The 16659-nt window shown below is 39.2% G+C and overlaps 1 protein-coding gene across 2 annotated transcripts in view; it reads right to left on the reverse strand.

Moving 5' to 3' along the window:
• Positions 1-16659, reverse strand: part of ACTN2 (actinin alpha 2) — an 88460-nt gene that overhangs the window by 20009 nt on the left and 51792 nt on the right. Inside the window, exons 8-13 of one of the 2 annotated variants that reach the window (XM_054022266.1) lie at positions 15178-15263; positions 12373-12465; positions 10520-10750; positions 9133-9280; positions 6137-6287; positions 335-443 (exon numbers count right to left, since the gene is read on the reverse strand). In XM_054022266.1, coding sequence (XP_053878241.1) covers positions 335-443; positions 6137-6287; positions 9133-9280; positions 10520-10750; positions 12373-12465; positions 15178-15263 — 818 coding nt within the window. Of the gene's footprint in view, positions 1-334; positions 444-6136; positions 6288-9132; positions 9281-10519; positions 10751-12372; positions 12466-13413; positions 13500-15177; positions 15264-16659 lie in introns of both variants that reach the window. The other variant, XM_054022265.1, reaches the window with a different exon arrangement.

Here is a 16659-nt window from a genome sequence, read left to right on the forward strand (position 1 = left end):
GAATAGGACAAGACAGCTTCCTAATTATATCACTGTTATGCATCAAATCCCCAAAGGGTGGGATTACAAGTCAACTCTTGATGACCAAATTCATTCTGCTGCTGCTTTATAGCTTCTAATTGCACCATAAACTTCTAAGAAACAAAGCACCATCCAGTCTATTACTGAGCAATTCAACCTATATTGCAAATGAACTCACAGCAACCTGAAATGGAGAGCTGACAAAAGGGTTTATTGCAGTCTGGATTTCAGGAATTAACACTCAACAATGTCTGTCATAAATCCCAAAGGATTCGTTTTTTAAAATGGAGCAGCTTATTGATATCAATTTTACCTCCAGTGCCTCTCTTCTTTTCTGAGTAAGTGTTCCCAGTTTGTCCCATTGGTCACATATCTTCTGGCATCGATCATTGACATTTGCAGCATCATAAAAGTCCAGTTCACTAGGAAAGAGCGAAGACAAAAACTGCTATAGCTTCTGAACAAACAGACAGGAAAACACTGTACGTTCTGCACCTGTGTACATGTTGCACTGGCCCTCAGTAACTATTCCTCCTCTTCTTTTTCCTCCCCTTGCTAAAAAAGTCAACTTGCAATCAGTTAGGCAGGGTAGTGGTATTATAATGTGTGGGATCTAGGCACTAAGGGCGGGATCCACAAAGATACCTAGGTGCTTAAACCCCAGATTTAGGTGCCTAAATTCCCATTTTGGTTCCATTATGATCTACAAAAGTCCCCCCTTGTAGGCACCTAAATTCACTCGGCACTTAAGTTTCCAGTGTAAAGGTTATCTCAGCACCTATGTTTCTGCTTCTAGGCATGCACGCTGCAGACTCCCTGTATGCATCTGGATGGCTATCTCCCAACTAAGCTCCAGAGTGATTCATGAACCTCAAGGAAAGACATGCGTTCAGCTACCTAAACCACCTGTGGGGCTTGACTGATAGGCACGCTCAGAGGCTGCCTACTGGATTGGGTCCCATTCAAAATCCGGCGTGAGGTAGTGGTGCTTAGCTTGTAACTTTTAGCCCAATGGTTAGAGCACTCGTCTGGGATGTGGGAAATCCAGGTTCAGTTCCCCCCTTAACTAGAGGAGGGCAAAAGGATCTGAACAGAGGCCTCCCACATCTCAGGAGAGTACCCTAGCCACTGAGCTATGGGATATTCAGATGTGGGGCACCCTCAATCTCTCCTGTTGAAGCTGTTGCACTGTAGATAAATAATGAAAGAGTGACTGGTGTAAGGGGATTGGACCCAGGGCCTCCAACCTACCAGGTAGGTGTCCTAACTACTGGTCTACCAGGTTCATTTTCACTCTCTCTGTGGCCTAATGACTGTTCCACTGTGGATAAATACTTATAGTCATTGGGACACAGAGAGTGTATGTGTGTGAGAGAATCACTTTGCAGTGGCTATGCAGCAAGAACCAATGAACTGTTGGAAACTAAGAGCTTTTTTGATAAAAGTGCCCTAATCATCAAAAAGTTAGAAAGAAACCATATGACATCTAAGCACATTATTTATATAAAGGAGAGGGAGCTGCTAGCAAGGCATTCTCCATGAGGGCCCTTTGATTCTGGAACTACTCCACACTTTGGTCTAAATCATTCCAGATTTGTTGACCTTCAGGGTATGCAGTAAAAGCTATCTAATTAATTAGACTTTGGGAGAGGTCTGAGGGTATGGGGCTGTGGGTGGAGTGGGATGGGACGTAATTTTGCTGTTTTGATGTACTGGCGGCAAGTTAATTTTTTGTATGTTATACTCCTACTGATAGATGATGTTCATACATGGATTGAGAGTTTAGTAAGGTGTCAGGGCACCAAGAGTTTCTGTATCAGTATCTTTTTGCACAATAAATACATACAAAGTGTTTTCCAAGTGGAACCTCTGAGACTATTGTGAATTTTATTTTTAGTCCAATTGATTGTCACTCATTTTTTTAGGATAAGGGCAAATGTCACTTTTGTGAAAGTTAGGGACTAATTGTACTGGCTATGGGTCAGTACTGGAAGATACTGTACTAACTTCGCCAAACAGCTCTTCCAACGTACCTGTCATGACTTGCAATATCCCTGCTATCCTATTCCTGGGCTTTTATTAAGCATAGACAGTTTATGTTGCATGTTTGGAATATGGATAAATAGGGAAGAGAACGAGATTATCAACGCTAATTTTAAAGGGGCACCTACAGTTTAAAAATAATAGGCCGGATCCTCAGCTAGTATAACTCAGTGTGACTCCAATGACTTCAGTGGAGCTATGCCAGTTTATCCCACATGAGGAGCTGGCACTATAAACTTCTAAGAAACAAATTTCCTTTAAAAAAAGTCACATTTTACAGGGAATTATTAAAAGGGAAAGAAATGTAAATACCTAGTTTACTTTTGCACTACTTGTGCTGTTTGCTTTTTGTGATTCTCTCACTATTATAAGTAAAAATGAGCCAAATTTGATCTGACAGTAGCTTTGATCCAGCAAAGCACTTAAGCATGTGCTTAACTTTAAGCACATGAGTAGTTCCATAGAAGCCATGTTAAGCGTGTACTTAAGTAATTCCTGGATCAGGGCTGGCCTCTTTGAAACTGTGCCCATAAACACAATTTGAACCCAGGTATCTAGAAGCAAAAGACTTTCTAGTCCATCTATGTTGGAGACTAATATAGCTGTTTGCCTGGCTGAAAATAAGTTTTTACACAAGGGGCGATAAATATTTTTAAAAAAATACATTCAGAAATTTTGATCCTGATTAGTGAAGATCTTGGAATTAGTGCATGGACCATAAATGAGTATAGTACCTTAGAGCACAATTTAGTCTAATTCTTTTTAGCATTTACAATGTATTAAATGGGAAATCCCTGATTCCTTCCCCCCCCCCCGAGGTTTATATAGTGCCCCATCCAAGATTTATGATGTCTCACAATCTGGCATACAATGACAGCATAACAGCTTCCAAACTGGAATGATCCTGCTCACACACACACACAAATCCTTTATCCAGACACCATCAATCAACAAGCTTTTAACAACTTTAACCTTTATGCTCTTAGTGGGCTCAGCTGCTGTAGCAGAAAATATCAGCGCTGACACTGAACTGTAACCAGTGCAGCTCAAGGTCACACAGCAATTGTTCTCCTTCAAAATAGCAACTGCAGACTACCAAAAAATATAGGGTGTGCTGACCTGAAGCACAGTCATACTGATCTTTTTAAGGACCTGATCAATGGCCAAAGAAGTCAAGAGAAAGATCCTTATTTATTTCAATGAGCTCTAGATCAGCTCCAACTACACCTTTCTTAGCATGAAAATTTTTACACAATCCTAAAAAAATATCACTGTCAAGAGGAACTAGGACTTTTCACCTCTAATTTCTATAATTTTGTGAGGAACTGTTGGTAAAATTATTAAAATCAATATCCAAAGGAGGCTGTCCATTTGCTTGCAGCTACTAATACTTGGCATTTATATATAGCGCCCTTCATTCAATGTCCTCCAAGGGTTTTAAGACTAATTGAGCCTCACAACCGCCCTACGCAACCGGGCAGAGATTTCTCCATTTTATAGGTAAGCACATGGAAGTTAATGCAGAGCACCTCTGAAGTCAACAGGTGTTCTTAGGGAGAAAAACTGTTCTCCTTAACCTCTCGATGTCCCTTCCAATCCTACGATTCTATGATTCATCACCTCTGAAAATCAGGCCACAAGTAGCTTGTCCAACATGACACAGCAAGTCAGTGGCAGAGTTCTCTCTCCCATCCAGCCCCATTCTAACCACCTGGCTATGTTCCCGTCAAGTTGGCAAAACACAGACTTAGAGGATGTAGCACTGACCCTGCCTGCATTAAGAATGCTATTTCAAAAATCTCACTTTGTTGCTAACACCAGTCCAACTTAATTGATGTTAACAGTGTTTGGAGCCGTAGTGTAGATGGCCAACCAGCCTTTTAAGGATTGTGTTCATTAGCCTGATCTGAACAGAGGTCAATGACACCTCTAAAACAATGGTGGTAATTGCCAGGCTGTCCGCACTCTGCTCTCAATGCTGCTAATATTGGTGGAGCTCAACCAACGTTAGACATTTTCAGAAATTGTCTCTAGAGAGAGCCATTGAGAGCTTCTGTACAAACAATTACACAATAGAAAGTCATTACCACCATACAGGTCAGGGTGAAAAGAAAGGCAAGTGTTTTATCAACTGATGAATTCACTGATATGTGCATCCTTTTAAGTTTCATGCTTTCTGGCATTAATTACTTCATCTTTTTTCCTCTAAATATACACATTCTCTCTTAAATAAACTGGAAAAAATAGACTTTTTCTATAATCTTTTCCAGTTAAAGTAATCTTGGGTGTTACTGCTAACAATAGTAGGTAAAACATTTTCAGAAAGTGCGATTTATAACTTGATGGATGTTTGGATTTATTTCTAAACAGAGGAGACTTCCATTGGATGAGGTGACAGAACTGGTGCCTGTGCTAGCCACATTCTGCCCCAGCACAAGAATGGAAGGCTCATGGCAAAGCTGTAAGGTCCCTCCTCCAGAGACATAAGTTAGGGTAGACTCCCAGATGCTCTAGACTGAGGCCAGGCACTACAGAATCACAGAGCCACGATTAAAGAAGAACAGGAGTACTTGTGGCACCTTAGAGAGCCACGATTGGAGCTAGTGGAGAATTAAGACCCAGGTGTTTCTGAGTTGTAGCCTTTTTCAAAAAAAATTGCACAATATTCTTTTGCAGTAGGTATTTAATCCATCAAAGAAATAAAGAACCTAAAACATGGAAAGGTAATAAAGGGTATATCTATACAGCAACTAGATACCCAGAGCTGGCCCATGCCAGCTGACTCAGGCTCTCGGGGCTCAGGCTGGAGCCCGGGCTCTAGGACCCTGCGAGGTGGGAGAGTCATAGAGCCCAGGCTGAAGCCTGAGCCCAGAAGTCTACACAGCAATGAAACAGCCCAGCAAGCATGAGTTGGTTGGCACGGGCCAGTCGTAGGAGTCTAGTTGCTGTGTAGACAAAGAGATTCGCCACAGGTGACGCAGAGAGTCAGAGACAGGGATGGGAACCGTGCTTAAATGTCCTAACTCCCAGACATCTGTTTTAACCACTAGTCCACACTGTCTTCGCTTAGCTTCATAAATGTATACTGTAAGTCAGCAATGCACTTAAGCACATGCTTAACATTAAGCACGGGAGTAGTACCACTGATTTCCAGTATAACAACATTAAATTCAATGGGACTTATCCAAACTCTTCAAATTAAGCATGTGTGTATGTATTTATGTATTATGTGTTTATGTGTACTGCTGAACTGGACCCTTAAGCTAATTTGTATTCTCTCTGTGTGTGCGCGCGCATGCATGTGTGTCTGTGTGTGTGTGTGCTGGTCCAATGGTTAAGGCATTGGTCTTGGTCGACTTGGTTTCAGGTCCATACCCTGCCACAGATTTCCTGTGTGACCTTGGGCAAGTGTCTGTGTGCCTCAGTTCCCGCTCTGTAAAACGAGGCTAACAACACGTCCTCACCTCACAGTATGGCTCGTGAGAATAAATACATTAAAGATTGTGAGGTCCTCACACACTACGGTAATGGGGGCCTGACAAGTACTTTAGACAGACCGAGACACACCGCTATACAGAAAAGGAATAGGAATTAGTTTTTTAAGTATATAAAGTACTGTGGGATGGGAGAAGTGATGCAAATGTAAGGAATTATTTTAGTATCAGCTTGTGATACTTGATCTATATTATACTCACATGGGTAAAATGAACGAAATAATTTTTATGAGAACGATTTCACATCTAGCATCTTGTAGCAGAACACATGAACTGGCAGACTAATTCCACACACCCCCACCCCGCCAGATACACAATTTACCCACCAGTAGATCTACAGAAACAAAAGCTTACTGTTAAGTCAATTTTGAAATGTTTGCCCTCAAACGATTGAATTCAGTTGCACGTCTATATTTAGTTCAATAAAAAAAAAGGAAAGGTGTCAATGACTAGCTCAGATAATATCCTTACGAAGCTATCTGTGGAATTCTTACATTGTACCTATGACACTATTGAATTCATTGGAAAGAGTTTATCAGTTAAATGTCAGCAGCTGCATGCCTCTAAATGGAACATACTTCAGCTCCTGGGCAATGGCTGCGATCTGTTCTACTCTGTCCTGGTGGGCAGCCAAGTCACTCTCAAAAGCTTCATGTTTCCTCAACATAGCGCGGAGTTCAGTCAGAGAAGCAGATTCATAATCCTTCTGGAGTAAGATCTGCTCTTTGCCTGAAAATAAAAACAAAAATATCAGTAATTCATTACTAATTCATTAATTACAACAAAAATGCACTCAAGTCAGTCATTTAAATTGGGGACCAGCTTTGTGGTGCTTTGATCAGTATCACCCACCCAGCGTGAAATCTGGCCCCACTGAAATCAATGACAAAACTCCCATTGATTTACTTCAATAGAGCTAAGATTTCATCCCTAGTGTAATGCCTTTATTAACAACTCACTGGAAAAGTCCTGTGGAATTTAATAGGGTGAAACAATAAATATTATATAGTAATAATTGTTTAAACCTGTAGAACGTAATAAGATCTTTTTTGTAGGTTGCTGAAACAATCCTATAGAATTCTATAACTGGGATGTGATTCTCTATAATGTTCCATGGAATCATTCATAAGCCTGTCTAAAGATTACTTTCTGTTCATTTCTAAAGGATTTTTCCTTGTGGGAATCAGCCTGTTTCACACAGACACATTGCAGTATTACATGGAATAAGTAGCAAGGTAATTCAGGCTCATTCCAACACAGGGCCAGATTGTCAACTCCCTACTTGCACTAGTGAAGAGTTACTTAACGAGTAGTTATTAACTTCAGTGGGACTACTTGGGTGAGTGACTCCTTCCCAATCTAAGTAATGGGGTTCTCATTACTTCGTTAACATTTAATTTATAAACCCAAAGATGTAATAAAGCAGAAACATCTAGGTTGCTGGTATGTTGATCAATGTACTGGTTATTCTTGGCTCAGTGAACCACTATCTGTGATGGTTTAAGGCAGGCCTGGTAACTCTATTTTTCGGTTCTTTATCTTTCAGGGACTGACAAGCACTTCAATGGCCTTTTTCACACCTAGCATTGAACTGCAATTTATTCTCACTGTCTGTGGATGTGTATGAATTTTGAAACTTTTGGTTTTGTTGTTGCTGTTTAGTTGTTATTGAAAGAGGAGGAGAGTAGAAAAACAAAAATAAGAGTGTGAGAAAGGGACACAAAAGAAGAAAGGGATGGAGGCAAAAAGCAACTATTCCCCTAAAAGGGTTGGGAAAAAAAGGGTGGAAAGAATAACTATGATTATACCCTCTCAAACCTCACACAATTCTGACCCACACTCAAAACTTTTGCCAATATAGCAATGTTGGCTAGGAGTATAATTTTTTGAGACATTTCTGTACCAAAAGAGGCCCTACTATAGATACAGTTATACCAGCATAAAAGTCCTTTTTCTGGTATATCTTATTTTGCTCAGGGAACTGGTATAAGTTATATGCCAAAAACAATTTTATGCCAGCACTGGGCAGGGTGGCTGGCATGGCTACACTGGCAAACCTTTTCTAGTGAAGACCTGGCTTATGTAGCCAGCAATCAGACCACTATGTTCAATGTAAGTTATGTTAACAATACTTTATCTTCTTTGAAATTTTGCCTTCAATCCATTATTCACTTTGGCCTCATGCCCAAAACCTCCACAAAAGGCTGAGATATGTGGCAGCCTTTTCAAACACTCTTGGTTTTTAAACAGAAAATGCCAAATCCTTACGACCCTATCCTAACTTACCAAAGGTTACAAAAGCAAGCAAATAAAATGGGAAACTGAAAGATTACCTCTCACTCATCAGGAACTCTTACCATTAGGAGAGAAAACTGAATTCATAAACAGCCACTTTAGCTTCAGTTCACCACATACTATTTCCTAGATTTTAAGGCCAGAGGGGACCATTATTTCTCTTGCTATATATTATCCTGTATCTGTCATGTATAATTTTTCCCTGTGTCATAGCTACAACACGTAGTCAGAGTAGCACATGCTCAGTAAAGAGGCTTTCAGAATTATCACAGCTTCACTTCTGGCATTTACTTGGCAGCCATTTACTGATTTGGGTGCTTCCAACCAGCTCACTATGGGCTTGACTCTGGTTTGAAACAGCCAGCACAGGGGCTGTGGTGGAGTGTGAGGGGCATGGTGGAGGCAAGCTAGGAGCATGGTGGGGTAGAGCTGTATTACGTAGATTCTCTACTGTGGTAAGGTCCTGAAAGAGACCTGATAGCAGTGCTGTGTGCGAGAGCAGCCCCTCAGCTGTTCTAAATTACAGTGGGGTTGGACTAGCAGTAGCACCCCTCCCCCTGTGCTAAAGTTTAATAAAAGCTGTGGCCTGCCGCTTAATTCCATGCAAGTGTCTGTCCTCATTTCGCTGCTGTGTCCACATCAAAGCAAGCCAGGTTTTTCATTCCCATCTTCTCCCTGAAATTCTGGGGAGGTAAGCTAAACTGTAGGATGTTGTTTGTTGAACTTGGCTAAGGAGAGCCACAATTTAATATAACTAGTTTTGGGACTTGGCTGGAACAAATCCTGGTTGTATTTATGTGTCATCCTTAAAGTGGAAGGATGCTTTTGTCTTTGCTGCTGTTCAGTAAAATCACTCTGCTGAAATCTGCCTTTTACCTAGATTCTTTCCTGGACTTACTGTAGCTCTGACTGGTTGGTCACAAGAACTGGATATGCAAATAAAACCATGATGCAATCTTCGCAAAAATGCTGGATGATACATTAAACCAGAAGCATGACATTGTTCTGCGGATCTTAAAAAACGGTAACAGGATTTCAACTTATTTCTCTATTGAATGGTCAGCCAATGTAGTTGAAAGATAAATCTCATTAACTACGTGGCCAAAAAGTTAAGATGAAGAGTGTAGGGGAAAAGGCTAGAAAGCTTGCAGAGTAAATGTTGTTAGTTTTAGGTTTATACAACTGTCCAAATTATTCAATAGCTGGTTTTGGTTTGTAAATACCCAGTACTGATTTACAGATAGATTTATCTGAAACACTTTAACCAAGGTCTGCTTACCATATGCCCAGGTTTCATGAGTAGAAGCCTTCTGTCTAAATTTCTCAGCCAGATGTTCAAGTCGTTCCAGTCTTCGTATTTCATTCAGCAACCATTCCTCATAGCCCTTCTCAGCTTGTTCAAGTCTCTGCCAAGCGCCAGCAATATCCTATGAGAAGTTTGGGGATGAATGAGGGAATGAGATTTTAATCATTACTCTGTATCTCCTCTGACTTTGCCCAAATTTGTGAACTCTACAAGAATTTACAATCTTGCTCCAAAAATGGAAATTTAGGTCCAAATTTTTCAGAAATAGGCACCTAAACTACACCAGACAAAATATGTGTAGGTGAGTGCAAACTGGAAACAATGTATACAAAATGTTATTGTCCATGCAAAGCAGTTATCTATTCACTGCCTCCATGCATATTTTATACTGTATCTTGTAATTTCAGTGAAGGTGATTTATAATATCCTTAAAGTGTACTGTTTTGTGCATCCATTATCAAAATAAAAATGTTTTGGTCTTAGAAGCTGGCAGTGATGGAACAACCAATATCAAAAGCAATCCAGTGTGCACTTTTGCTGGAATACGATGTCATTAAGCTTTCTGGTCTACGTACAAGGCTGACAAATAAAAAAAGCTTGATGCCTGTTGTGTGATCTTTGCAGAATATTTTGAACTTTTACAGATGCACAAAGGCACCATTTATAGCCAGTACTGCCAGGATCTATGATATTTGTAAGCCAGATAGATTTTTTTCAGCTAACAGTACTGCCTGTTTATAAAACCTAAACAGCTTAAAAACAAGATTACAGCACATTTGTTGGCTATATTCAACACTTAAAACACGTAAAGCTCATGACTCCAAAACTCTAATCAAGAGCTGAGAGTTAATTTGGAGGAACTATTGTTTGTCTTCACAGATTATAAGGCTCCATTCAATTAAGAACAATCTACTGCAAACTGAAGCTGAAAAAGGTACTGAAACTGTGCCAGGGCCAATCCTGGGCCAAATTCCGAGGTCCTGTGTTGAAGAAAACTCCAAATGAAATCAATGGTAGTATGCTTCAAACACAATCACACAATTTAGCTCCTTCAACAAAGCAGTACTGATCATGTTCCAAGAGAGGGATTTGTCTCTCACTCTCATGTCTGGAGAAGAATTACTGAAGTGGAGGCAGCCTTAAAAAGAGGAAGGACCATTGGTAGGGAGAAATGGTCCTAGAATGAAGTACTGAATAAAATAAGTATTGTTGATTTAGCACCGCTGATACTTAAGAACTAGATGTTGCAAGTTGAAATGAGTGAAGATGTTTTGGAATAATAATTGGATCCCATCTATTCACATATTACTGAGCATTTCCGGTGAAAGAAGAAAAGAGACTGGGCCCGTATTTTACTTACTGAAACCATTTTCCCCTCTGATGGCATGAAAGCTGGCCTATTGCTGATCCTCAGTTTTGTCTGCAAGGTGTTGAAATTGATCTCCAGTTGACATTTTTCCTGGACTTTGGGAGGCTTGTGCTTGCGGCGGTAGTCTCGGAAGTCCTCTAGCTTCTTCTGCATGGCCTGCATTGTTTTCTCGGGCGTTTTGTCTTCCAGCCAAGGGATCGTGCGACGAATCCATTCTAAAAGCTATCACATGCAGACACAAACAATTAAAATCCAAAGGAATGAAAAATGGAACCAAAAAAAGAAACCGATAATCCTGAATGTACAGACTCCAGTGTCTTTTCTTTAACAAGAGTGTCATTGCCAAAGTCAATGACTTAGTGACAACTAAGCACAAGATTTTCAAAAATGACTAGTAATTTTGCATACCTCAATTTATGCCTAATTTGAGATGCCCTAAAGGGCCCTGATTTTCTGAAGGTGTTGAGCACTTGGCTTTTTGAAAATCGGGTCCCTTCAAGGTATCTCAAGTTGGGTACCCAAAACCTGAGTTACCCCAAATCACCAGCTACTTTTAAAAATCTTGGCCTTAGCAACTCAAGTAGTCAAGGCCATGGAAGGAGTGCAGACACCAAGTATCTGACTCGTCACTTACAAAACTCCACACAAAAAAAACGGTTAGTACCAATACAGCATGTTTCTCCACAAAGCTATTTTGGTATCTAGGGAACGCCATATGTTATTGCAAGGTGTGCATTATTAGCATGGGCCAAACCCTGCTGTCCTTATTCACGCAAATTTCCCGGACTGCAGGATTTGACCCAGAATGTCTACAATATATTCAAGAAACTAACTAATATCACATGTAGTTTTAAAACAGAAAACCTTATGATAAGAGTCCATTGTAATCTAATCAGTAAAAGACTTGGGAAAGACAAAAAAAACAACATTAATTCAATTAACAAACAAAATATTGCTGTAGTTTATCTGATAAAATTCACATTTCAAATTCAGGGCACAGTTATAATCTGTTTCTCTTTCTAGGTAGGTAATTTCACTGCAGTATCTGAGAGCCTCACAATATTATTGGATTTATCCAGCAAAGGATCATTATCCCCCTTTTCCAAATGGGGAACCGAGTGGCTTGCCTCAGATCACACACAAAGCATGTGGCAGAGTTGAAAACTCTGATCTCCTGAGTCTCAGCCCTTCCAGAGATGCAGGGATGCATTATGATACACCTTGAAAAATACCTTTCTCTGGCCTGCCTGTGAAATATCTCAGACTTTATACCCTCATATTTCAGTTTGAAATAAAATCCTTATGGACCACTTTATACTTAAACATCTTATTTTTATCACTTAAAGATGTGTTTGTATTTATCTATCATGTTACTATTTTTGGCTGAGGGGAAAGAAACTTTTTTTAAACTGGAATTATGGAAAACAGTAAGTGAATTTAAGATTCCTTATTTGTGCAAGCAGTTATAATGTATAAACCCTCAAAGATCTCTCCCTCTCTGGTACTTAGATGGCCTCCATTACCACAGTATCTGAGTGCCTCACTAATGTGTCTATCCTCACAACACCCCTGAGCTATTATCCTCATTTTCCAGATGGGGAACTGAGGCAGAGAGAGGCTATGTGACTTGTTCAATGTTGCTCAGGAAGCTTGTAATGGAGAAAGGAATTGAGCTTGGCTCTTCCAAGTTCTAAGCGAATGCTCCAGCCACTGGACCATCCTTCCCCTCTGATAAAGATGACTGTGAGCTGTATGTGACTTTAATTTTGCTTTATTTTCATTGTAAATAATGCACTGAATTTATCATCATCCGTGTTCTATGAACCTCACTTGCTAGCCTTTACCTCACTTGCTAGCCTTTCATATTCTTCCATCAACTTTTCATTTTCTTGGTTCACAGCAAGCACTTTACATATCCTGTTAGCTGCAGTCTCAGCCTGTAAAATACAGAAAACAAACAGGACATAGCTGTCATCATGTTCACAAGCCGATACAAACTTTGAGTAAGCTGAATGTGACTGCTGAAAATAAAAATTGCATTTCTCATCACTGTTGGTTAGTGCTCATGACTCACATGTAAGTTCGCCCTTCTCAGAGTTATTCGGACAAATTCTGCAGTGAATCTCCCTGTAAAACTCTACTAACTTCAGTGTGCTGCATAGAGTATAAATCAACACAGAATTCATTCTGTTAAATGTTAAAGCCTTATTATATAGGCGGTAGTTTCATACTAATGTTAGGGTCATTTAATAAATCTTTACTTTGAAAGTGACTTAGACTATTGTTCAGGTTATGGTATTAGGTTAAAAAAATCATACTAGAAATCTATTAGGTTTGTTAGGAACATGCAAAAGAGGACCCAAGCAAATTAAGAGCCCAGTTCACACAGTTTCTACAAGTCATTTGCATTTATAACAGCCAGAATGTACACAACTGGTCAAAGTCTGCTCTTCTATGCAAGTGTAAATCTGGAGTAATTCTAATGAGTCAATTGAATATTGCATATTTATTCTGATTGTGCACCTGAGATCTGCTCCTGCAAGGAAAGTTGTGTATCAACTAGGCCTAAGGTCCATATGCAAAACAAGGTCTCGCTAAACTTACTTTTCCTGAAAATAGCCTTTTATAACCACTGAAGACCCTCAAAATAGAGATGTCAATAGTAATGCCTTTTGGAACCAAAAAAAAAAAAAATCCAATTTGCTACAGGGCTTTTAACTGAATCAGGATCAGAAGTTAGTTAAAAACAAGCATTCACATTCAAATAATACCTGGGAATGTTAATTAAAACCACAAAGATCTATATTCAGGTGAAAAAAATCCCATGGAAATGTGAAACAACCAACCAAAAAGCACAGCAACTCAAAGGGACCATTGATTAATACCTGCTCTGCTCCAGCAAAAGCATGGTAGAAGCAGGAAACATAAGTCATGATAGCTCTTTCATCAGGTTTGGGAGTGTTCACAATATCTACAAAAGGAAGCGGGGGAGGAAAGGAAAGAAAACAAAACAAAACAAAACAAAAATAGAGGAGTAGAAAGCAGGCTGAACAAAGAGAAGCACAAAATGGTTGTTACCCTGCCTTGTTTTCTGTATGCTAAGCAGCTGCTGGCCCACAGCTCTGTACTCTGGAGACAAAGCTGGAATAAACTGTGTGTGAGATTTATTGGTGTTGACAGGAAAAAAAATCGATATGCTGAAACTCAAACTGAGGTCTTGCAGACAATGAGGTGGAATTTTTTTTCTTTGCTGAAGGCTGGATCTTGCACCCTTATTCATGCACTGTAACTCACAGGAGTAAGCCCATTAACTTCAGTGAGCCCACCTGCGTGCATAAGGATTACTCACAACAGTAAAGGCTGCAGGATTGGGCTCACATTTAACAATTTAAAATCTGCCCTGTCAACTAAGATATGGAAAAGACAAGCTACATAACTCACAGAATTTTAGCTGTTTTGACCTGGGAAGAACCTCTCTACAGAAGAGTAGCTCAAGCTTGCAAAAGTATCTGTTAGCTTTTTAATACTATATATCAGTATTCCTAGAGTGAGCATGTGACACTTGAACTGTGTCCAATTCTGAGTTTCTCTTTACAGTAGAACCTCAGAGTTATGAACACCTGGGGAATGGAGGTTGTTCAGAACTCTGAAATATTCATAACTCTGAACAAATTGTTATGGTGGTTCTTTCAAAAGTTTACAGCTGAACATTGACTTAATACAGCTTTGAAACTTTACTATGCAGAAGAAAAATGCTGCTTTTAACCATCTTAATTGAAATGAAACAAACACAGAAATAGTTTCCTTACCTTGTCAAATCTTTTTTTTTAAATTTCCCTTTATTTTTTAGTAGTTTACGTTTAACACAATACCGTACTGTACAGTATTTGCTTTTTGACTTTTTTGTCTCTGCTGCCTGATTGCATACTTCCAGTTCCAAATGAGGTGTGTGATTGACCGATCAGTTTCTAACTCTGGTTTTCCTAACTCTGAGATTCTACTGTATTTATTTTTTTGCTTCTATTTGCTGAGATACAATTCCAGATTTCTACCTAGATGTCTGTATATGATATTTGTGTCTGCATCACATATAATAAATGTCTTATGCTGCTGTGCATTTGTACATACATTAAAAAGCTAACACTTAAAAAAATCATGAAAACCTAAAACTGGGGTGTATTTTCTGAGATTCTGCTATATTTTTGACATCTACAGCATGAATAATATCCAGGGTCTCTGGCATGGTGGTGGTGATCATATGACTGCTGTTAGGATCTCTTTTTTCCGTCTGAGTTTGTTATTTTCATCTTGCTCTTTAAACGTTGATTCAAGTCAATGCACAGAGGTTTCAATTAGAGGGAAGTATGTCTGCTATCCAGTTCAGTAACCAACTGTTGAGATCCTACTTGATACTACTAGTAAAGATACAGAAAAATATGTTTCTGGAAAACAAACAAATGGCTAAACTTCTATTGACTATACAGAGACAGTAGTGAACAGAGAAAATTAGACAAAAGGAAATGAGGTCTTGCTCAGGTCTAGGGTGCTCCCCTAGTAACTAGCGGGGGAAAGATCAGAAGAGAAAAAACGCTAAAAAAAAACCCACAGAAGGTGAAGGGTGAGATCTGATCCATCTTTTACAACCTCACCTTCTGAGCACCCGCAAATGCATGGTAGTAACAGGAAACATAAGTCATAATGGCTCTTTCATCAGGGCTGGCAGTGTTTACTACATCTGTGTAGAAAGAAGAAGGTTAACTGCTCAGATAGTCTAATGGCAATATACTTCCATCTGACGATGATTCCACCTCACATGCTGCAAGGATTTAAAAAAAAACAACAACAACAAAACCCAAGGTCATTCCGCTTGCTTTCATTCACTCATATCAATGCTGATCAGACTTTAGGAATCAATAAATGAACGAATTGCTCTACTTGAAATGTTAAAAATATCCGAATATCTAGGATGTACAGAAATAGCATTGCCACACTGCACTGTTTTGTACAAGATCCAATTTTCAAGAGCTATTGAGGAAGGCTGGCAGACGCAGACCTCCTGGGATCAATTCTGCTTTCATTTACACTTACGTAAATCCAGAGTAACTTCATTTAAGTCACTAGACTTACTCCAGAGTTAACCATGTGTGAATGTAAGTAGAGTTTGGCCTAGTAACTTGGTTATGGATGTAGAAGTGCATGTAAAGCATGTTAAAATTGTGTCCCTATATTCTGCCTGCCCTATGTTCTCACTAGTAGCAGAGTATTGAACTGTATCCGAAACCTGCAAAACAGGCATACATGTGCTGCTGTGATCCAAAATAAATCTAGCACTCAGAAAAGCTTTGATTTTTAACAGTTTTGCATCCTTTGAAACAGATTCTATTTTCAGTTAACCTCAACATAAATCATAACAGAGTTTAGCCTTTTATCTTGGAAGGCTGATGGGGTTTTCATCATTATGGGAGAAAATAACTAGAATGCCAGTTAGGATATGACTGATGTTTGGGCACATTGACAATGATGGTCCTTTTAACACTCTACAACAGATAAGGGCAGAAAGTGACCAAGCACTTCATACTGATTATCAGTGAAGAGGCTTTTTGAATGGCATTAGCACCAATGCAAAAATGCCCATAGTAGGGTTGGAGAGATGACCAGGGAAAGCAGATAAAATTTCTAAAGTTAGCTGTAGGATTTTATAACATAATAATCAATATATTTCATAATTCAGCATCAGTTTCTTTTATTTTACAGGGGTTAAGAATGAACTTTTGAAAAGGATATATTAAAAGAATCTGAAAATTGAAATAAAAGCTGACAGCATATATTTGGATGATTTCACATATTAATGATTATTCTAATAAAGTATCTTTTTTCTTTTAAGGTGTAAAATGGCAGGATATGGAATACAATATTTAAGGAAGCTGAACAAAAAGGAAAATGGTAATGGACATTCATATCTATGAATAAGGAGATGGTAGAGGTGTTGAATAATTACATTGCATCTTAGTTTACAGTAAGAAGGACAAGGTGTTGCTTAAAACAGGAGTCAGATTTCCAGGAACAAAGAGAGAATGAATTTTGAAGCATGAAATCAGTGTTAGAAATTACTGAGTAATTTAGGTGGGGTT

The sequence above is a fragment of the Malaclemys terrapin genome, chromosome 3 (genome assembly GCF_027887155.1).
Source record: "Malaclemys terrapin pileata isolate rMalTer1 chromosome 3, rMalTer1.hap1, whole genome shotgun sequence".
Lineage (NCBI taxonomy): Eukaryota > Metazoa > Chordata > Testudines > Emydidae > Malaclemys > Malaclemys terrapin.